The following is a 21,788-nucleotide window of genomic DNA, read 5'->3' on the forward strand; positions in this document are numbered from 1 at the left end:
TGTGAAAATTAATGAAGAGGAAATTATTATTATAAATATAGAGACTCCTCAAGTATTCTTCTGGTATCAGTAGTGGGAAAAATACTGAACTATGGTGGTACACACCTTTGGTCACAGAACTTGGGAAATGGAGACAAGAGGATCAGGAGCTTGAGGCCAGCCTGGGCTACATGAGATTCCCCTCTCTGGGGGCAGAGAACACTCATCCATCTAGAATCATCCCAGATGAAACAGAAGACTAAGTTAAGATGTTTGCCTTATGAGACGGGTAGTCATTTAAACTGAGTGGTGAGTGGGGTGGGGACCTGTTTATGACACAAGAGGACAAGCCCCTCCCTTCTTGTTATACAGTAGAGGGCACATGAGCCTCCTACTTAGTCCTAATCCCTCTCCCTAAGTAAGAGGCACAGAGTAATCACTTGGCAAGAATCGAAGGGGCAGGGGGCGCCAGTGATCAACCAACAGGGCAGCTATAAAGGAAGACCAGGAATGCCAGGATGCAGGATTAGAGCCCAAAGGGAGATGCCATCATGAAAGATCTGTGAAGAGGGAAGCCTGAGGGGTAGGGGCAGAAGGATGAAGCCTAGGAGACCAACTTCTTTCACAAGGGAAATACCAACTGCGGAGCCAGATTCTACCTCAGCATCTAGGCCAGAATGGAAATTTGAGACACAGCAGAGATCTATAATCCAGCCAGATCCTGAGCCAGAAACAACCCTCACAGACCATCCAGGAGCAAAGATGCTGCAGGAATTTGATACCCCGAAGCCCGCTGTCCAACACGAAGCTGAATTCCAGCAGGTACCAAGAGTTCCACAAAGATCTGCTCTGCTCCAGAAAATCCTTGCCCCATTAGCCTCTCCTGCACCACAGCAATCACCTCCCCGCCAGAAAGTGCACTTGGATCAACAGGAAGCCACCTCCCACTGGGGACCAGGGACAGGAAAAGTGTCTACAACTCAACAGGAACCACAACTCAGAGAAGAACATGTGGAGATGACAGGATCTGGACCAGCAGAACCACCTCTAGCTCCACATGAAGTGGAGGCTACATCTACAACCCAGGCTGCACCTGGACCCCAAAAGAAATCCCCTGCTGAGACTTACTCCTCATTCCAAGAGAGACTTAAACAGTCAGACCCTACAACCCAGCAAACACCTCTAGTTCAAGAAGCCAAATCCAATCAGGGATCTTTGATGGAATCTGGGTTTTTAACAAGACTACATGAACTATCCATACAGCACACGGCCCATGAGTGGAAGACATTTTTTAACTGGGTTACAGTGTCTGACACAGAGAAACATCTGAGTTCATCTTCAAACTCAAATCTTTCAGAGCCAAAGAGTGGGACAGTGATCCCGGAAATGCTACTACCCTTCAAAAAGAAACCTGATTGTGAAAAGCTGCCAGGATATGGCGGGAAATCACCACATGGGATGAAAGCTAGTCTCCAGAATCACAAACACTACTGGGACACAGGTGAGTCTGAACCTGGAAGACTGGAGCCTTCCAGGGCCAGTCACTTATTCGTGCTAAGAATTTTTTGTATCTGGGGTTATAACACTTGAGTCATTTTTCAACAATAGTGTTAAATAGAGAGTAACACACACACACACACACACACACACACACACACACACACACACCAATCTGTAGAGAGGGATGCTGAGGCATAAAAATGATTTTTACACAAGGCCCTGCAGTTTGGAAACAGCACCCTAACCCCCGCAAAAAAAAAAAAAAAAAAAAAAGATTTGTAGGAAATCAAACTGAGGTAGGAAAGAGCCCTAACTCAAGAGTCAAGTAAAATAAACCACCCTCCTACCAGCATTCATTCACGAGTCCATAAATAAATAAATGGCGGATTACTAACCGTTGGGCAGACATCAAGCTAAGCAACAACAGGACACAGTATGGGCCTCACCTCTCGGAGTGGTGTAGACAAGCTCAACATTGGGGCATTCCCAGCCTCGCGCACGCGCGCGCTTAGAGCAGCAGGTCTTGCATCTGCGGCCAGGAACACTCGCTCCCCAGCCAGGTGCCTTCCACAGGGGCTCAGTGCCCTGGAAGGACTGTTTCATGGCTGAGGAGAGGAGGCTGGATAGGGCTGCCGAAGACTGTGGCCAAGTCAAGGCTGAATGGAAACGGCATGGTAGGGTGCCGGCCAAGGCTCCGTTCTTCCTGCTGCTCCTCTGAAGCAATGACAGGTAACGCCATAGGGCCCCGTCCTGACAGAAAAGTCACAGTCCTGAGAGCGGGCAGTGGCGGTCCTTCACCTCAGGGAGCCGGCTTCTCGCTCTGTGAGAAAGTCGAGGGGTACTTCTCCCAGGGCGGGAGAAACACTGCCCCGGGGTTCCAGACGCCTCTGGCATGCGCTGACCCAGAAGCGGCTGAGCAGAACGCAGCGAGCCTTGGGCTTGCTCCGTTTCCCGCCTTTCCCCCCCCCCCCCCCCCCCCCCCCGGCATGTGGGCTCCCTCAACCGAGGCTCCTTTCACTAGGTCGACCCTGCGGCCGCAAGCTGCTGGGCAGGCGCAGAACGTTCTCTTCTCCCCAACTCCCACCCCACCTCCCCGATCCCTTTGATTCCGGGCAAGAAGACAGGACTGAGAGGAAAAACCTCAAGCAACAGCCATGAAAACCAGCAGGGAGAGAGAATGTGTGAGAGAAAGTCTGTCTGACTGGAAGCAGTTGTTTTGCTGAGAGGTCAAGGCCAGCCTAGGCTACATGGTGGGTTCCAAGCCAACCTCAGCTACAGTGTACAGACCCCCTTCTCAAAATCAAGGGAAGAACAAACGGGGCTGGGTGGGGGGGCGCGGAGAAAAGGCGGGGCTTCCCTAACGGCTACCCAGCGCGGCCACGCCCCCAAGTCGGCCCCGCCCACGCTTTAGGTGGCCTGAGGGCCTGGCCCGCCCCCTGCCCGCAGGTTCCTGCCACTCCTGGGGCAGGTGGGCGGGTCAAGTTCGTGGAAAGGTGAATGGGATAGCGACGCTCCTTCTCTGTCGGGGTGACTCTAGCGCCACTCCTCCCTATTTCGGCTCTGTGGACACTTTTCACCGCCTCCGGGGTTGCATTTTTGTCGTCGTTGCTGTGGTTGGCTGCGGTTCCCTTAACTTGAGCGAATGGGCGGGCCAAGGCCTTCGGACCCACCCATTGGAGGCGGGGCCTAGCGAGGAGCAAGCCCGGGATTGGATGGTTTGGGGGCCTGGCGGTGGTGTGTAATGAGGATTGACTCTAGGGGAGGGACTCGACCGCTGGAATTGGGCCCCGCGCCGGGACTGGAAAGAATTGATGGAGCCAGCCGTGGAGTCGGGGATCGTGGGGGCCCAGGCCTCCAAGCAGGCCAAAGAAGGGTCGAAGAACCGCAGTCGCAGGCGGTGGCGAAAAGGCAAGGTCAAAGGTGAGCCGGTAGCAGCTCGGAACAAACTCTGCACATCCTGCGGGGCACTGGGGGACTGGGTGGACTGACCCACTTCCACAGCGGGGAGGGGGGAGGGCGATCCGTGGACTGACCCACTGCCGTCCTGCGTGGGGCGTGGGGGGGCGGAGACCATCCATTATTAGAAGGGGGTGATGTGAGAGTAGAATGTCCCACCCAGACGTGAGGGCTACCGGCTATCCTAGTGCGGTCTTGGGAATGCGACTCTGTCGGAATAGGGTTCCCGCTTGGGTTCGTTACTCTCTGTGTGGCCAAGAGCAACAGCTTCGCTCTAAGTGTTTTCGGCCTTGGAAATGATTCAAACGCTGATTTTCATGTCTTCTGCACTCGTAAGAGGATAATGGGGAAGGATTTTAGCCGCTTTTACCAAATGAGGAACGAGTACAGGCTTGTGAAAGGTAGGTGGGAGGAGTACCTGGTAACTGGAAAAACTCCTCCTCGCAGCCCCTTCTTCCACTCTCAGTCAATCCATCCGTTTGCTCTGTGGCGATCGACCTTCGTCAGCCCAGCAACACTTTGGCGAAGCTCCTGATCCTCATGACTTCCAAAAAGAGAGCTTTTAAATTGACTTTGCACCTCCACACTTTCCCTAGGGAGATGAGAGGGCTCTTGTCTAGCTTCCCTAGACCTAGAGAAACAGTAGCAGACCAGCAAAAGATGTTGCAAGGCTCAGTCAGAGCAGGCATTAAGTCCTGGCTCAGTTATGAGTCTTGTCTATTTTGCGGCGCTGCTTATAGCCAAACCTAGGGTCTGGTGAATGCTAACAAGTGCTCCACCATGCATCTCCACCTGCAGTCCATGCGTCTTTATCAGTCCCAGCGAGAGGTTCCTGTGCAGGCAACAAAAACAAACAAACAAACAAAAAACAAAAACAAAAAACTGACATGGCTCCCCAGCCCCAGTAACCCCAAATTCATCATTCCCCCTATCTTCTTGGTAAACAAGGGTAGCATTATAATCAACTCTAGAGTGGATATACTGGCCAAGACAGGTTTGAACTCAAGCTGGAGCCAAAAGACAGCCTCTTGTCCCACAACAAGGATATTATTTGGAACCTGTTTCTTTTTTTTTTTTTTTTTTTTTTTAATTTTTATTTTGCAATACAATTCAGTTCTACATATCAGCCACAGATTCCCTTGTTCTCCCCCCTCCCGCCCCCCTCACCTTCCCCCCAGCCCGCCCCCCATTCCAATCTCCTCCAGGGCAAAGCCTTCCCCACAGACTGAGATCAACCTGGTGGACTCAGTCCAGGTAGGTCCAGTCCCCTCCTCCCATGCTGAGCCAAGGGACCCTGCATAGGCCCCAGGTTTCAAACAGCCAACTCTGGTGATGGGATGGCCAAACACCCTAATTGTCGTGCTAGAAACCTCATCCAACTACTGATGGACCTGGAGGCAGAGATCCATGACTAGGCCCCAGGTGGATCTCTGGGAGTCCAATTAGCGAGAATGAGGAGGGTTTATATGAGAGAGAATTGTTGAGACCAAGGTTGGAACCTGTTTCTTAGAGAGCCATTTCACCAAATTGCTACGATCTGTGAAGGAATAAACAACAGGCTCCTTTCCCTGATTTGTTTTCTGATCTCCGAGCAGGCATGACGATAGCAGTACCTGACCTGTAAGACTGTTGTAAGATTCCAATGCATGTTCTTTGGCACACAATAAGCCGGGAGAGGTGGATGTGAGTATACTGTCTCTACTAGACATTGAGCTCCCGAAGAGTGGGCTTGTGTCTGCCTTGTTTACCTAGAATGCCAGACACATGGACATTCAAATATTTATTAGATTGATAAGAAAGGAATGTGCCAAGCGTGTCATGGGGCTATTAATAGCCAAGCTGTCCTTAGTGTCCTGAGGAGTCAGAAAGAATCTACCTGAGTAAGACTCTTGCACAGTCAAACCTACTCACAAAGGCAAAGGCTCAGCTCTGTGAATTGCTTGTCGTTTCCTTGAGGCCCTTCCTGGTGCCAGGCCTCAGACCTGTGAATCAGATCCCACCCCTGCCCCAAGGATATCCTGACTGGCTGGAGCAGTCTTTTTATCCATGTGATCTTGCCAGTAACTGGATGAGACTGCTGTCATTATGATCAGCCCATTTCCCAAATGATGACACAGAGGCACTCAGCCAGCTGGGCTTCCTTACCTGGCCAGTAAAGGCAGAGAGACACCTTCAGCCTTCTCAGAACAGGAAATGTGGGAGTTGACAACTGTTGTGTGCCCCAACCTTAATTCTGGATCTAAAAGGCTCTCATCAGAAAGATTTAATCTCCAGACCTTCACTCAACACCTAGGCATTCTGTGACTAGCAGGACAGACTCAGTAGAGCTGGGGACACAAATATTAATAAGACTATTGGTGTTGCCAGGCATGTGGCACACACCTCTGATCCCAGTACCTGAGACGCTGAGTCAGGGGGATCACCATTAGTTCAAGGCCAGCCTGGATATGTAGTGAGTTGCAGGTCAGTCAAGACTAGAGTGAGACTCTCAACCTCTCCCACCCACCCACTTTAAAAAGCCTGTTGAGCCGGGCAGTGGTGGCGGCGCACGCCTTTAATCCCAGCACTCGGGAGGCAGAGCCAGGAGGATCTCTGTGAGTTCGAGGCCAGCCTGGGCTACCAAGTGAGTCCCAGGAAAGGCGCAAAGCTACACAGAGGAACCCTGTCTTGAAAAACAAAAACAAAACAAAAAAAAAGCCTGTTGTAAACAAGTCAGTGTGATAAATACAATAAAAGGAAAAATCTTGGAGCCAGGGATGTAGCTGAGTTACTAGAGTACTTGTCCAGCATGCACAAAGCCCTAGGGTCTATCTCCAGGACCACATCAATTAGGCCTGGTGGCATGTGCCCAGGATTCAGAAGTAGATTGGTGGAGGCAGGAGGATCAGAAAGAAGTTTAGGGTCATCCTTGACTGCATAGTCTGAGGCCAGCCTGGAATACATGAGAAAATGTATCCTGTCTTCAAAAAGAGAAAATTCTGAGAAAATGATTATGGGAAGCTTTTCCAAGGAGGTGATGTCAGACTCATGGATGGACAAGAATTAACTGCTGAACAAGGAAAGTAGGTAAAACAGAGAGCAGCATGAGCAAAAAACCTTGATGCTAGCCGGGCGGTGGTGGCACATGCCTCTAATCCCAGTACTCGGGAGGAAGAAGCAGGGAGAGCTCTGTGAGTTCCAGGGCAGCCTGGTCTACAGAGCAAGTACCAAGACAGCCAGGACTGCACAGGGAAACCGTGTCTGGAAAAACAAAACAAGCACACAAAAAACCATTGATGCTGGAAGGAGCAGCGTATGGTTGGAGGGAGGCTGGCAACAGGAGCCTGAGGCAGGAGGGTGGGCTCTAGATTGGGTTGGGAGGCTTTATCCTGAGAGGAAGGAGTGATCAGATTCGTGTTTTCAAAAGATCCTCTGGATGCTTTGCAGGGAACAGACTTAAATCAGAGGCACACAGAGAGCTTCACAATCATCCAAGTGAGCAGGATACAGTGTGGCCGGGGGAGGCAGGGGAGGTGGGGACATGCCAAGTGAGGGTGATACAGTGCAGCAGGGGGAGGCAGAGGGTGGGGACATGCCAAGTTTTGAGGTCCATAAGACATAGGTGGGACAGGCCTGGGTGATGGCGAAGATGGATGGATAGGTGAGGGAGATGGGCATGATAACACCTTAAGTCTCTGCTTGAGCAAATAGTGATTTCTGTTCTCAACACACGTATACACCATGACACACCCAAACATGTATATAGATTCTTTTTGTTGTTTTTATTCTTATTTTTTGTTTTGTTTTGTTTTGGAGGCAGGGTGTCCTATATATCCCAGGCTGGCTTTGAACTCACTATGTATTCCAAAATGACATCAGATCCTCTTGCTTCTACCTCCACAGAGCTGGGATTACAAGTATGCACCCCCACACACAGTCTATATGGTATTGGGGACTAAATCCAGGGTTTGCACAAGGTGGGCAAGCACTCCACCAACCGAGCTCCATCTCCAGTCCATGGATTCTTTTTTTTTTTTAATATTTTTTAAGACTTATTCATTTATTATGTATACAGAAGAGGTGCCAGATCTCATTACAGATGGTTATGAGCCACCATGTGGGTGCTGGGAATTGAACTCAGGACCTCTGGAAGAGCAGTCGGTGCTCTTAACCTCTGAGCCATATCTCCAGCCTCCATGGATTCTTAAAAACATGAACACATCCCCATACAAGCTGAAAATCCAGGACAAAAGCATACACTTGCAGGCCAATAAACACACATAGGTCACAACACTTGCATACAAACACACATATTTCAGGTATATGAAGAAACATGGAAGTTTCTTGCCAGGTGAGGGTGATACAGTACAGCAGGGGGAGGCAGGGTTCATCCCCTGGAACCAAAGTCCAGGCCTGACACAGCTGACAAGCGGCTTTTCAGGGCAGAAAGCTGGAGGAGCTGGGAACATGCTTCAATGGCAGAACGTTTGTCTAGCATGGACAAGTTTGATTCCCAGAACCAAAAGAGAAAAACATCTCCCAGGGCAAAGGGCTGGGACCTAGTTGTCTAGGTACCTCTCCCCCACTGCCATGCCCCCCTCAGCCCTACCCTTTGCCCCATTCCTGCCATGCTCACCCATGGCACCATTGGGTATGCCCTTATCCCAGTGCCCTCTGCCTAGGATTCTAGCAATCCCAATATCCCTCCTGGCCCTAGCCAGCCCAGTCTTCAGGGAGCTACCATGAGTGGGGCAAAGAGCAGGGCCCCAAAGTCACAATGGCTTAGGGATCCAGCCCTTTCCCTGCTGCTTCATCCAAGTCACTTGTTCTTCCAAAAGCGTTCTTCAATAAGTATCCCAACCCCGCATTCCTCACATGTTGGGGTCGGGGGGAGAGTCGTAGGGTGAGCTGTGGCAGAAAGGCAAATTGGCAGATACAAGGTACCCAGTGTGGGAAGCAGATGAAGCTAGGTTTAGAAAGTGGGAAATTGCCCTGGCTAAGAGCTGAACACAACAGACAAGGCCCTGAACTCCAGATGCCTAGGGTCTCATGGGGAGACAAAGCAAATAATCTGATTAGGAAGCCATACACTGTTTAGGATAGTGACAAGGAGTGCAGTAAGAAAGATCTAAACACACTATCTCAGCAAGGCTGAGCTGAGGGAGCCCACAGAATGAACCATGCATGCACATGCAATACCTCCCTGAGCTGGGCATGTAGCTCAGTAGTAGCACATGCTTAGCACATGAGAGTATCTGGGTTCCACCCTGATGAGCAAACTGGCCCAGCACAGTTTCCAGATGAGGAAGTCACACCAGCACTTAACCAGCAAGTGACCTGGGCCAGTATCCCACCATAACTGTTGCTTCCCTTAACTGGCCCCCGAGGCTCTGGTCCGTTTGTCTGTTTGCTGGTCCTGGGAAGGTACAGCTCTCTCCCAAGTGCCCAGCCATTACCTTTGGTCCTCACTCTACCCTTCATGCCCTCCTCCCTTCACAGACTTGCTGGAGTGTGCTAGGCCTCGGGGCCACCCTCTCCTTCATCACGATGACAGTCCAGGGACAGAGACTGGGGACTCACCCACAGCCAGACAAATGTTGCTGAAGCCTCAGAGCCTCTCGTTTGCAACAGGCTCTTTTTTTTTTTTTTTTCTTTTTTTTTTTTTTTTTTTTTTGGTTTTTCGAGACAGGGTTTCTCTGTGTAGCTTTGCGCCTTTCCTGGGACTCACTTGGTAGCCCAGGCTGGCCTCGAACTCACAGAGATCCGCCTGCCTCTGCCTCCCGAGTGCTGGGATTAAAGGCGTGCGCCACCACCGCCCGGCGCAACAGGCTCTTTCAAAAGCCCGACACCTGATTTTTTTTATTTTTTGTAATTTCATGTTCTTCCTAAGTAGCCATATTTCACTTTATGAGCTCTGCGCCTCCATAAAAATCTGTTTCTGTCCTAGTGGAGACAGACATAAAAACAAGTAAAGGGATGACTGCACATTGTGTACATGCTAGAGCAGAAATAAGCCCTAGGGGGTAAGTGAGGGTGGACTTGAGAGATGGGGAGAAACAAGGTAGGGACCACTTCCAGTTGAGGCCTGAGGGTGAGAAAGAGCTGGCTGGGGAAGGAGCATGTGGAAGACCTTGGGGAAAAAAGAGCCTTGGTTTCCCCATAATGTAACATGGAGTTGACTGTCACAGCAGGGTAGGCTGTGGAAGTTAGGAGGTAAACCAAGGATGTCCGTGTAGGAATACCACACAGTAGGGCCTGTGACTCAGCCCCTGGCTGAGTTTGGTATTGCCCTTAATCGGCCTTTGTCCTCCCAGGAGGGAGAGCAGGGCTAGCCACCTCTTTTTCCCTAACAGCTGGGGACATCTGTGCCAGGGCCAGTCTAGGGGGTGGGAACTGACATCACTGAGCCTTTGGCTCCCTGAATGCACTTGGGAGAGAGGGAGGGCATTTTGGCTAGGTGAGAAGGGACAGTGTGTTCAGGATTAAGGCTGGGACTCCTGGGTCCTAGGGGAGAAGACTGGGACTGGATGAGGGAGTCTGAGGGAGGAGAGGCTGGGGGCTAAGCCCTCTCAACAAGGAGGAACTGGGGCACAGCTCCGGGGTCTAAGCAAGGAGGGGCTGCAGGGCTGGGACTTCAGGCTTCTAAGGAAGAGGAACCTGGCACGAGGACTCTCTGTTGAGCTAGAGAAGCAAGCAGGCAGGAGGGGTAAGGAGTTGAACTCTGGGCTCCGTTTACAACATGTGGTTCTCACTATCCATTCTGGATGGGAGGTGAATCAAATGGCCACACCCTGACTAGGCTGGTCCCTCCCCCACTTTATCGCCACAGGCTGCTACTGGCACTAGCCACAGACCTGCTGTGCCAGCTTGGGGAGCTCCAGTCCGAAGAGGCCAGGGAGGGTGAGTGCAGGGCCAGCTGAGAGACAGAAATGGCTGCTGCCGCCAGAACCCAGGATCTGGAAGGGAGAGGAGACATTGTCTTCTATGGAAACAACAGGTTGCAAACCCAGGAGCCAGGCAGGGCCCTAGGCTTCCGGAGGGAAAGAATCACTTGGGAAGGTTGTAATGTCCTCACCAAAGGGTCAAGGGCAACTTCTCCAAGATGTGCTAGATAACACAGACTCTGGAGGGAGATCAGAGGAGACCCTGACTGGGAAGCTGAGCAAAGCATGGAGCTGGGTTCTGAGGGACAGAAGCTGAGCTTTGAGAGCCCTAGGAGGAGCCATGCCCATATAGGAACTCTGGACCTAGAAATCGGGGTTAAATGGGCTCTGCCATTATCCGTACAACCTCCAGCTTCTTACTGAGCCTCAGCTTGCCCTCCTGTAAAAGGGGATGCTGGCAGTAATAGAGATCTGAACTATTCTGGATCTTTGGGGTGAACCTTAGCATGGGCTTGACTAGTGATCAGTATTGGCTATTTGAACTGCTGTTTCAGGCAGGAGAGTGAGACAATGCGATCTAAGACAGGTGGCCAAGGCTGAAAGCCAGGCAACCATCTAGAGAAGGGATGTTGAGTTTGAGACCCCCACAGAGAAACAAAGAGGGAGTTGGAGTTTGTAGGGGATTCTACAGGCAGGCTGGAGTAACCAGGAGTGAGTTCTTGGTGCAGAAACGCTGGATTATGGTTGGGGCTCAAAAGGAGGGCTAGGTGTGGAGGGAGGTCCTAGGAGACAGTAATGGCTGGACTGGGGAATAACATCCCCATCACTGTTAGGAGGGAAGGGCTTGTGGGCAACACCAGGAGACTGAAAAGGAACGGAGATGGGGCTTGAGCACGTGGGTCTTGAGAAAGGGAACCGTTGGGCATCCAGATTTCCTGGAACAAGAAGGACAAGTCTAAAGAGAGTAAACAAAGATAGAGTTCACCATTGAATACCTGGAAGGAAGAGGAAGAGGGTGGGCCGGCTTCTGGGGTAGAGAGCAGCACTGGTGAACCAAGTCCTCTGGGGCTTAGGAGACTGGAGTCCTAGGTCCGGGGAGGAGAGGGTAGAACAGGGAAAAGTCAGAGTTTCAACTCCCAGCAGCTAGGCAGAAAGAGAATGAGGCCCCAGACCTCTGGAAGACAAGGAGATAAAAATCTTAGCTGTGAAAGAGAAGATAATGGAAGGTCCCTGAATCTCTAGGAGGTTTGGAATAGACCCCTGAGCCTTGAAGGAGGAGGCTACAGCTTTGCACTCCTGGATCGAAGCAAGGATGGTCCTAGGTTTCAATACTTGGGCCTGAGGGAAGAAAGGTAGGACCTGGACTCCCGGGCCTGACATAGCAAGGGTAATCCCAGACCTTCCCATCTCCCCACAGCCTCGGCATTCTCACACAGCATGGATCTCCGCACAATGACACAGTCGCTGGTGACACTTGCAGAAGACAACATGGCCTTCTTCTCAAGCCAGGGCCCCGGAGAGACAGCTCGGCGGCTGTCCAATGTCTTTGCAGGTGTTCGAGAACAGGCACTGGGGCTGGAGCCAACCCTAGGCCACTTGCTGGGTGTGGCACACCATTTTGACCTGGACACAGAGACACCAGCCAATGGATACCGTAGCTTGGTGCACACAGCCCGTTGCTGCCTAGCACACCTACTACACAAATCCCGCTATGTGGCCTCCAATCGCCGAAGTATCTTTTTCCGTGCCAGCCACAACCTAGCAGAACTGGAGGCCTATCTGGCTGCTCTCACCCAGCTCCGTGCCCTGGCCTACTACGCTCAGCGCCTGCTGGCTATCAACCGACCAGGGGTGCTCTTCTTTGAGGGTGATGAAGGACTTACCGCTGACTTCCTGCAAGAGTATGTCACTCTGCATAAAGGCTGCTTCTATGGCCGCTGCCTGGGCTTCCAGGTGAGTCCCTTGCCCCATGTCTGGACTCACAGTGAAGGCACTGGTGGCTGGTAACCTGTCCTTGAAGTAGAGTCACAGCCATCAGAGTTCCTGGATTCAGAAATCAGAGCACAGATTGGCAGGGAGAGTTGGCAGGAACTCAGAGCTGGACTCCAAGGTCTCCAGCTCATGAGCCACGACTAGATAGACCTACCATGTATCAGAAACCCTCTTCACCAGCTGGATCTGGTAACTCAGGCCTGTTACATCCCAGCTACTCGGGAAGCTGAGGCAGGAGGATTGCAAGTCCAAGGCCTGGCTGAGCTTACAGAGTGAGATGAAGGCCAACCTTGGTAACTTAGGGAGACCCTGTCTCAAAAGTAACAAGAAGGCTGGGGCCACAACTCGGTGATAAAACACTTGTCAAACATGCATGAGGCCAGAGCTTCAACCCATCAAAAGGTGGGGGGAAGAAGAGGTTCATTTGCTCTTTTTCTTTTTCCTTCAAGTCTTATGGATTGAACTTAGAGCCTTACAAGTGTTAGGTGAGCACACCATTGAGCTGTATCTCCAGCCCACTGAACCCTGAGGTTCATTTGAGTCTGAGCGCCTAGGAGGGTAATCAGTATTGATCTCAGAGGTCCATTCTGTGTGAGTGCACCTGGAATTCTGGACCAGATGGAAGAAGGTGCCAGCCCACAGATAGCAGATTGGCACCTGGGCTTTGTCACTATAGAAACCACGTGATTTCTAGGCAGCCTGTAGGACAGGACCAACACATCCATCAGAGTTGGTGACAACGAAGACCTGATTGTAGTTAATCTCTTCCCTGAACTAGACATTCTGACCCTAGCTGTGGGCCTTCTCCTACCTTTTGCCCATCCCAAACCACCTCAGAGAGATGCAGCCTGTCACCACATGGAAAGTGAGGCAATCTAATACCCTCAGAATTATTTAAAGATAGAGGCTAGCCTGAGCTACATCATATGTACTAGGCAAGCCAAGGCTACACAGAAAGACCCTGTCTCAAAAATAAATAACTAAATAATGGATGTGGGGACTAGAAAACTGGGGAACATAGAACACTAAAATCAGAATAGAGGCCTAAGTTGCCCCTGTCTGGGGTCATGCTAGCTCCAGGCAGCCCCAACCAGCTGTATGAAGGAACCTCAGCAAGGATTCCAGGAGCTATGTGATGCTTTGGTCCTTCTGCCCTCTCAGGGCCTCCTCTCACTTCACCAAGAGATGAGCCCACCACTCTTTCAGCTTCCCTGTCCCTGTCTACCATGCCAGGCTTCCTGGGCCTGAGCAGCCCAACACAATTATTTCTGGGGTTCTCCCCTCACCCGAATAAACCTACAAACACTGATCTGGCCAGCATAGCCAGCCATCTCCCTGCTTTCGTGCCCTGGCATCAACACTGGAAATAAGAAATGCCAGGCTGCCTGAATCAGTGTCCTAGCCACAAAGGCCAGGAGCTCCTTGCTCTTTGGCCTACTGGGTCCCTGGCCAAGAGCACGGCCTGGGCCACCTGCCAGCTCCTGAGGACCCAGCTCTGCTAGAGCGCAAGACTGCATCGCCCTCTAAAATGTCAACTTCCGGGAAGGCAGAGCCCCTAGATCTCAGATGAGGCTGCTCAGTCCCTGTTCCCTCCCAAAGCCCACATGTTGTGGAACAGTTTTCAGAGTGAACAAGAACTCTGCTAACTCCTTGCCTTAGCCTCCTGAGGCTGAGTCTCCTCTGCTGTTCTCATTGTCTTCCTGTTTGTCCTCCCCTCTGCCACCTGCCAGGTGTCTTCCCTGACAGCCATCTATCCCTGTCTAGGCCTCAGCTGATCTCCCCAAGTTCTCTCTACCTGTCTTGGGTCATTTCCCCATTTCTGGCTTTCACTTGCCCTGTGCCCAGCCCCAACTGTCTGCCTCAACCCTTTGTTCTTTCTGACTTCAGGAAGTTCCCGTGTGTTCGTACTCCCCAGTCCCTCAGCCTGGGCCCTAGAAGAGTCTTCTTTGCCTCTAGGACCTCCCTTGCTCTTGTTCCTGGCCTACTCTGCTCCAGGCACACCACTGTGTTCTCTGCCCCATGCTCCCCTTCAGTATGCCTCCTTTCCCTTGCTACCCATGTGTGCCACTGCATCTTCAGCTTCTGCACTTGCTCTGGCCTCTCCTCATTCAGACCCCTGCTCTCGGCCTGGGCGGGTAGCCTGGCCCATGGTCATCACAGCAGCCCATCCACCTAGTGCCTTTCTTCAGATCATTAGTTGATTTAGACATCTACCCTGCACATGTCTTTATTTGTTCATCATCTCCTTCCCTTTTGAAGATACCAGGTCTATGAAGGGGCCCAGGGTGATGCCTACCAGCACACCATAGGAACACATTAAAAGCTTGCTAAATGTATGTGCCCACTCCTGTCTCTGTCCCACCTGGTGCCCCATCCTCATCCGTCTCCTGGGGTGGTTGGGTGACACAGGCATCCCTTCACAGTCACGCCTGCCATCCGGCCGTTCCTGCAGGACTCTCTCCATCGGGGCTGGTGTCCTTCGGGGAACACTACAAACGGAACGAGACAGGCCTCAGTGAGTGGTGGCCGGGCCCTACCCACATCCTCTCCTGTCCCCCTTTCCCAACCCAACCGAGTAGCCTGGTCTCCACCAGGGTTCCTTGACACCCCTCTTGACCCCCAGGTGTGACTGCCAGTTCCCTCTTCACTGGTGGCCGATTCGCCATAGACCCAGAGTTGCGTGGGGCTGAGTTTGAACGGATCATACAGAACCTGGATGTGCACTTCTGGAAAGCCTTCTGGAACATCACTGAGATTGAGGTGTTGTCGGTGAGCTGGGGGGCAGGGTGAGAGCCTCCAGCATGCTTACAGATGGAGATTCTGAGTCCCAGACATCCAGTGAAGTCACTGCCGGTCACTCCAGGGCCCGGGGTCCAAGGATAGCACATAAGAGGAAAGACTGGGCTAGGGACAGGAAGAATGTGGTATGTACCCCCACCACCTCCATAACCCTTCCCTAGCATCCCTTCTGTTCCTCCCCAGTCCCTGGCTAACATGGCATCAACCACTGTGAGGGTAAGCCGCCTGCTCAGCCTGCCACCTGAGGCCTTTGAGATGCCGCTAACCTCTGACCCCAAGCTCACAGTTACCATCTCACCTCCCTTGGCACACACGGGCCCAGGGCCTGTGCTAGCCAGGCTCATCTCCTATGACCTGCGGGAAGGACAGGTAAGCCCCTGGCCCCAGACAGTGGCAGCGTCAGCTCAGCACCCTGAACCCCCAATCCTACCCCCTGGGTCAAAGAAGGCCCTGACAGACCACCCTCCTCCCTCCTCACCACCAGGACAGCAAGATGCTCAACAGCCTGGTGAAATCTGAGGGCCCACGCCTGGAGCTGCGCCCAAGGCCCCAGCAAGCACCCCGCTCACGGGCCCTAGTAGTCCACATCCATGGTGGTGGCTTTGTGGCACAGACCTCCAAATCCCATGAGCCCTACCTCAAGAACTGGGCCCAGGAGCTAGGTGTCCCCATCATCTCCATCGACTACTCCCTGGCCCCTGAGGCCCCCTTCCCCAGAGCGCTGGAAGAGTGCTTTTTTGCCTACTGCTGGGCTGTCAAGCACTGTGACCTGCTCGGTAAGACCCAGGTCCTTGCTTTCACAGATTCTACCCCGTGCCCCCATCCTTGCCCTGACCACCCTTCTTCAACCCCTGGCCTGTCCTGCAGGCCTGTCCTGCAGAGGCACTAAGTCCCTAGGTCCTAAAGCCTCAGCCTCATCTCTCCCAGCCCACCTTCCCTCCATCTGCCTCCTCCCTGCTATGGGCTAGCCCCATTGCTGCCCATCTCCCATCTTGGCCACGTCATCTCTGCCTCCTGCTTCCTTATTCCAGCCTTCATTTCTGGTCCCTCCTCTCCTGTCTCCTGTCTTCCCCAGCTGCCCACCTCCTGCTCTCCTGAACTGCCAGTCTGCTGGTTCACATGCCTACCCTATTTGCCAGGTCCTCACACCTCCCCTTGGAATGCCAACATCTCAGGAAGACACCAGGGCACAAAGCAGAGCATGGCTGTACCCAGCCTGAACCCCCCTGACCTTCGGTTTCCCAACTCCTGATGTCCTTGTCTTGGGGAAACTGCTCTGAGCTCCCCTTCACACCACCTGCCCTTGCTGCTGCCCCTCAGGCTCCCCAGCTTCCCCGCACTTTGTCTCTATCCTCTGACCACTACGTACCACGTGGGATCCAAATCCATGCTTCTTCTTGCCAGTAACTAAAATAGCATTCGGCTTGATCTTAGGAATTACTTACCCCACCTGAGAGCCCAGCTCTCCCAGGTCGTGCAGGCTATGACCGGACCCTTCTCCCCACAATAGGTTCAACAGGAGAGCGGATATGCCTTGCAGGAGACAGTGCAGGCGGGAACCTCTGCATCACTGTGTCCCTTCGGGCAGCAGCCTACGGAGTGAGGGTGCCAGATGGCATCATGGCAGCCTACCCAGTCACCACCCTACAGCCCTCTGCCTCTCCCTCTCGTCTTCTGAGCCTCATGGACCCACTTCTACCACTGAGCGTACTCTCTAAGTGTGTCAGCGCCTATTCAGGTAAGATCCATACCCTCAGCATGGCAGCTGGATGCCTACATGCCTCAGATACCCCAAGTTCTGGGTGTTAGAACTGCACCTAGAAAGAGAGACCAACTCAGCCTCCCACATGCATTCATTCTGCAGGTACAGAGACAGAGGACCACTCTGACTCAGACCAGAAGGCACTGGGCATGATGGGGCTGGTGCAGAGGGACACATCCCTATTCCTCAGAGACCTGCGCCTGGGTGCCTCCTCATGGCTCAACTCCTTCCTGGAGCTAAGCGGACGAAAGCCCCAAAAGACTTCATTGCCCACAGCAGGTGAGTTAGAGCTTATTCCAAGGCACCTAGCCAGGATAGCCTAGACAAAGCAAAAGCCCCAGGACACAATGGGGCTACAAAAATACCTTTCTGGCTGGCTCTGTCCTTGTCCCTACAATAAGACAAGCCCTGGGTTTTCCCCAGCAGATGCCATCCAGAAAATTCCCAGACTTACCTCTGCTTCCCCCAAGTGATTTCACAATCCCAGGAACTGCCCCCCCCCAAAAAAAAAAAAAAAAAAAAAAAAAAAAAAAAAAAAAAAAAAAAAAACAACTCTCTCATGGCCAGATTTAGTGATGAACACTTTTAATCCCAGCACTTGGGAAGCAGAGACAAGATCTCTGTGAGTTTGAGGCCAGCCTGGTTCCCATTCCAGGCTAGCCAGAGCTACACAGAAAGACCCCTATCTCAACAACAACAAACCCATTTTTCAGGGGGCTGGGGAAATGTCTCAAGAAGCAAAGAGCCTGCTGGGCAAGTATGAGAACCTGATATATATGGTTTTGGACCAAACCCATATAAAGCCAGTTGTGGTGGTGCATGCCGTAATCACAGCCCTGAGTGGGCAGAGTCAGGCGAGTCCCTGGGACTTACTGGAGTGCAAGTCTGCGCAAAGGCAGTGAAAGGCAGTGGAGGCTGCTGACGTGACTCGTGCCTGCTGCTAAGCCTGACCCGAGTTCAATCCTAGGGGTCACATGGAGGAAGGCAAGAGCCTATTCCTAAACGTTGTCATCTGACCTCCACACGTGCACACCCACACACAATAAAAATGTAAGAAAGATAAAGAAAAGCCCAAGGTGGATGGTGCCCTGAAGAGTAACACCCGAGAGTGATATCTCTCTCTCTCTCCCTCTCTCTCTCTGTCTCTATCTCTGTCTCTCTCTCTCTCTCTCTCTCACACACACACACACACACACACACACACACAAATGCGCACACAAAATTTTTTCAGTTCACATGTGTTTTACTGTAAGTTAAGGTTCTAATTTTAGAATCTTCAGGAAATGCAGACACACACACAAGTTAAAAGGGAATTGAATTTGAGGCAAGGGACCACTGAGCCCTGGGGGTGGGGTTCTCTGTAGGAGAAAGGTCCCCAAAAGGTGTCCTGGGAGGCACACACTCCAGCCCAGCTTCTCACTCCATCAGTGCCTCACTCACTGCTGGGTTAATGGACAAATATTAGCATCTATAACCCTTAGTTTGTCACTCCATGAAATGGGTATGAGATTATCTGCCTTGTGGAGTCATAGTGAGGACTGCTACCCACATTGTGTCAAATGCCAACACAGTGCCTGGCACACAGGTGCTCTCAAAACATACTAGAATTCCATGTCCTGTGTCTACAGTTTTGTCCCAGTGACTCTGGGTGACACAGCACCTAAGTGATTATTCTTACATTGGTCTGCACTTTGCCCTCATAGGTTGATAAAGGCAAGTTGTAGGAACTGAAAGGTAGGACCATGTGTAGTGCTGCATCACTGAAGCAGGAGGATCCCATTTTGGGCAAGCCAGGGCTACAGAGCAGCACTGTCCGAAATAAAACAGCATAAGCCGTAAAACAAGAAGCAGTGAAGATCCAATTAAATTAACAGGCTGGAGGCCCAGTGCCTCCAAGATGTCTGTACCATGTGGGCTAGACACACATCATCTGGGCACTTGCTTGCCTGTTTGCTCAGTGGAAAGGGATAAAATGGAGACATGAAAGACATTTTGGAGAGCAGATCCACCTGGCTATAGATGCAAGCTCTCTGGGAGAGTAACACACCCTGAAGACTGTTAGCTGCCTGTAAAGAGAAGCCCCCGTCCAGCTATGTGAGTTCATTCATGCCCCTTGGTCAAGTGGTCATAAAAGGCTGGCTGAACCTCCTGCTGGGGAGTCCAGAGGCAGCTACAGCAGAGCATGCTGCCTGGCAGTCAAACCTTAATGCCCGCCAGGAGATGTAAAAACCAGCTCTGCAGTGGAGCATCTGCCTAGAACCCACCTGTGAGGGGCTGGGAGTTGGCATGTGCAAAGCTCTGGGTTCTATCCCCAGAAGCACAGACACAAAAAAATCCTGATGCATCATGATCCCTCTGGAGGAAATGATAGTTATTCCTATCTTATCCCTCTGAATTCTTATATTCTTATAACTTAGAAGCTAAGAACTATATATCATTTATACAGAGGGAAGGATGGAAGCTCCCAGAAGTCAACTGATTTGCACTTCCCAGTCTATACATGCACACCCTGCCCTACAACACAGCCCCATCTCCAAGACTACCAGCTTTCCAATTGCAATCCTGGACACAAACTCCCCACCCACACTCACCCTAGAGTCTGTGGGGAGGGGGATGTCCTGGACCTCCCCACACAGACCACTCTCCTTCTACTGACCTACCCTATCTGCCATCCGAACACCCTGCTCACTGCCAGACTTATCTTCTGGCCTCAGGCAGCCTCTGTCTTTGCCCTTCCTACAGAGGTCGTGCGCCCCACGGAGTCAATGCGCAGGAGTGTGTCTGAAGCAGCCCTGGCCCAGCCCGAGGGCTTGCTGGGTACAGATACCCTGAAGACCCTGACAATAAAGGACTTGAGCTTTAAAGGCAACTCAGAGACATCAGACACCCCCGAGATGTCGATGTCAATGGAGACACTTGGCCCCTCCACACCCTCCGATGTCAACTTTTTTCTGAGGCCTGAGAATTTCCACGAAGAGGATGAAGCCAAAGATGATGTGGGCACCATGGACAGAGCCCCCCGAGTGCGCGCTGCGTTCCCTGAGGGTTTCCACCCCAGGCGCTCAAGCCAGGGTATCCTCCACATGCCCCTCTACTCGTCACCCATTGTCAAGAACCCCTTCATGTCTCCTCTGCTGGCCCCTGACAGCATGCTGAAGACCCTGCCGCCTGTGCACCTTGTGGTGAGAACAAGGCCGGGCAGGGTGCTGCTGGAGGGTGGTGGGGGTGGGACATGGGTGCCCTGGGGAAAAGAACTAGCAAGTGCCCCGGTAGCTGGGCAAACCAGGGAATCTGTTGTCTTGTACTTTTATTGGGTACGAGGTTTGGGCGGGTGGAAAAGATAGGGGCAGGGCTGGGTAAAGGTTGGGGATTCAGTTAACCTCATTTCCTCCTGTTTCCCTTTCCGCCCACTCTCTCCCCGACTCCTCATTCCCCACGCCCGGCCTCTGTCCACTCCATATCCGTGTCCACGTGCTTAACCTTCCCTCCTACTCTGACCCTCACTCTCTCCAGGCGTGCGCTCTGGACCCGATGCTGGACGACTCGGTCATGTTCGCACGGCGGCTGCGCGACCTGGGCCAGCCCGTGACGCTGAATGTGGTAGAGGACCTGCCGCATGGCTTCTTGAGCCTGGCGGCGCTGTGCCGCGAGACCCGGCAGGCCACGGAGTTGTGCGTGCAGCGCATCCGGCTCGTCCTCACCCCGCCTGCCGCACCGCTGAGCTGAGCCGGAGCTGGGGACGGCGGGGGGCGGCACTAAAAGACCTCTTGCTCCCATCTGCGCGGGCCTCCGTGATGAGTGCGCTCCGGGACGGGCTCTAGGCCCAGCGGGGCCCCTTGGTCAGGCTGGGCGGGAGGGGGCGGGCTGTGCCTTAATTTGGGACCGTAAGTGGGGCGGGGTGGGGACCGAAAGCCGAGCCTGGGAGAGGGGGACGCACACACACCTGCCACCAAGACAGCTGGATCTTCACTCCACCACTGCCTTCTATTGCTGTTGTGACCGACCATGGCTAGTCGGTTTTGTCTTTTGTAAATAAAAGCTATTTAATTAGTTAGGCCTTTTTAAAAATAGGGAATGTGTTTGACCAGCAGGTGGCAGCACTGGGTTCAATCGTCTGCTAAAGGGGGAAACTAGGATTTGTGGACCGGGACTAGCTTTGCTTGCAACCAAAACCACTTAAGATGCAAGTTCTACCTGCCTGAGATAGTCCTTAAAGCCTCAGGGGCCTGCCCCCTGGTAGACCTTGAGTCTAGTGAGGCAATTTAAACCCAAGGCCTGCTCCTAGGGCTACTGATCCGTGGTTCAGGGAGTCTGTGCAATGATGGTCAGAGAAGGTTTCACAGAAGAGAAGGACTTGGCCTTAAAAAAGCACAGGCCTGGAGAGCTGGCTCAGTGGTTAAGAAAGAGCACTAAATGCTTTTCCAGAGAACCCGGGTTCAATTCACAGAACCCATGTGGGAGCTCATAGATGCTCCACAGGGCACCAGGTATGCATATGGTGCACAGACGACATGCAGACAAAACACACACATAATTAAAAAAAAAAAAAATAGGAGCACAAACTTGCTAGGCAGAGAGCCATGACAGTAAGTAGTGATCGAGGCTTCTTCCATACCAGGAAATTGTATGTAACAGCTGAAGAGCAGCTAGGATCCTCATGAGGGTCAAAGTGCTGAGGAATATGCTAAGGCATTGGGGATGGACTGGAACCCTGGAGGCAAAGGAGAGGCTTGGGGACAAGTTAAGGCAAGGTCTGGGCTGGAGTAGAGGCCATGAGGGTAGGAGCATCCCAGAGCCAGCAATGAGGTTGCATGAGTAAAACAGTTGAGGTAGGGATTGGATTAAAACAGAGCAAAGATGCAAGCATGACTCTGAGGGTCTAGCCATAAAGCGAGTGGACAGTGAGGCAGCCTGTTGACCAGGAGGGAGCTCAAGTG

The 21,788-nt window shown here is 52.3% G+C and overlaps 1 protein-coding gene across 1 annotated transcript; it reads left to right on the top strand.

Annotated features, from left to right (window-relative positions):
- Nucleotides 1-339: 339 nt before the first annotated feature.
- Lipe (lipase E, hormone sensitive type) lies at nucleotides 340-20,627 on the top strand. The gene is given in 13 exon segments (XM_059279919.1): nucleotides 340-1,480; nucleotides 3,238-3,399; nucleotides 11,716-12,251; nucleotide 12,770; nucleotides 14,714-14,740; nucleotides 14,743-14,805; nucleotides 14,914-15,059; nucleotides 15,273-15,458; nucleotides 15,574-15,865; nucleotides 16,600-16,827; nucleotides 16,954-17,130; nucleotides 19,594-20,033; nucleotides 20,365-20,627. Coding segments are annotated over 13 exon segments (3,375 nt in total). The 5' UTR covers nucleotides 340-576; the 3' UTR covers nucleotides 20,578-20,627.
- Nucleotides 20,628-21,788: the final 1,161 nt, after the last annotated feature.

This window comes from Peromyscus eremicus, chromosome 1 (genome assembly GCF_949786415.1).
Source record: "Peromyscus eremicus chromosome 1, PerEre_H2_v1, whole genome shotgun sequence".
Taxonomy (NCBI): domain Eukaryota; kingdom Metazoa; phylum Chordata; class Mammalia; order Rodentia; family Cricetidae; genus Peromyscus; species Peromyscus eremicus.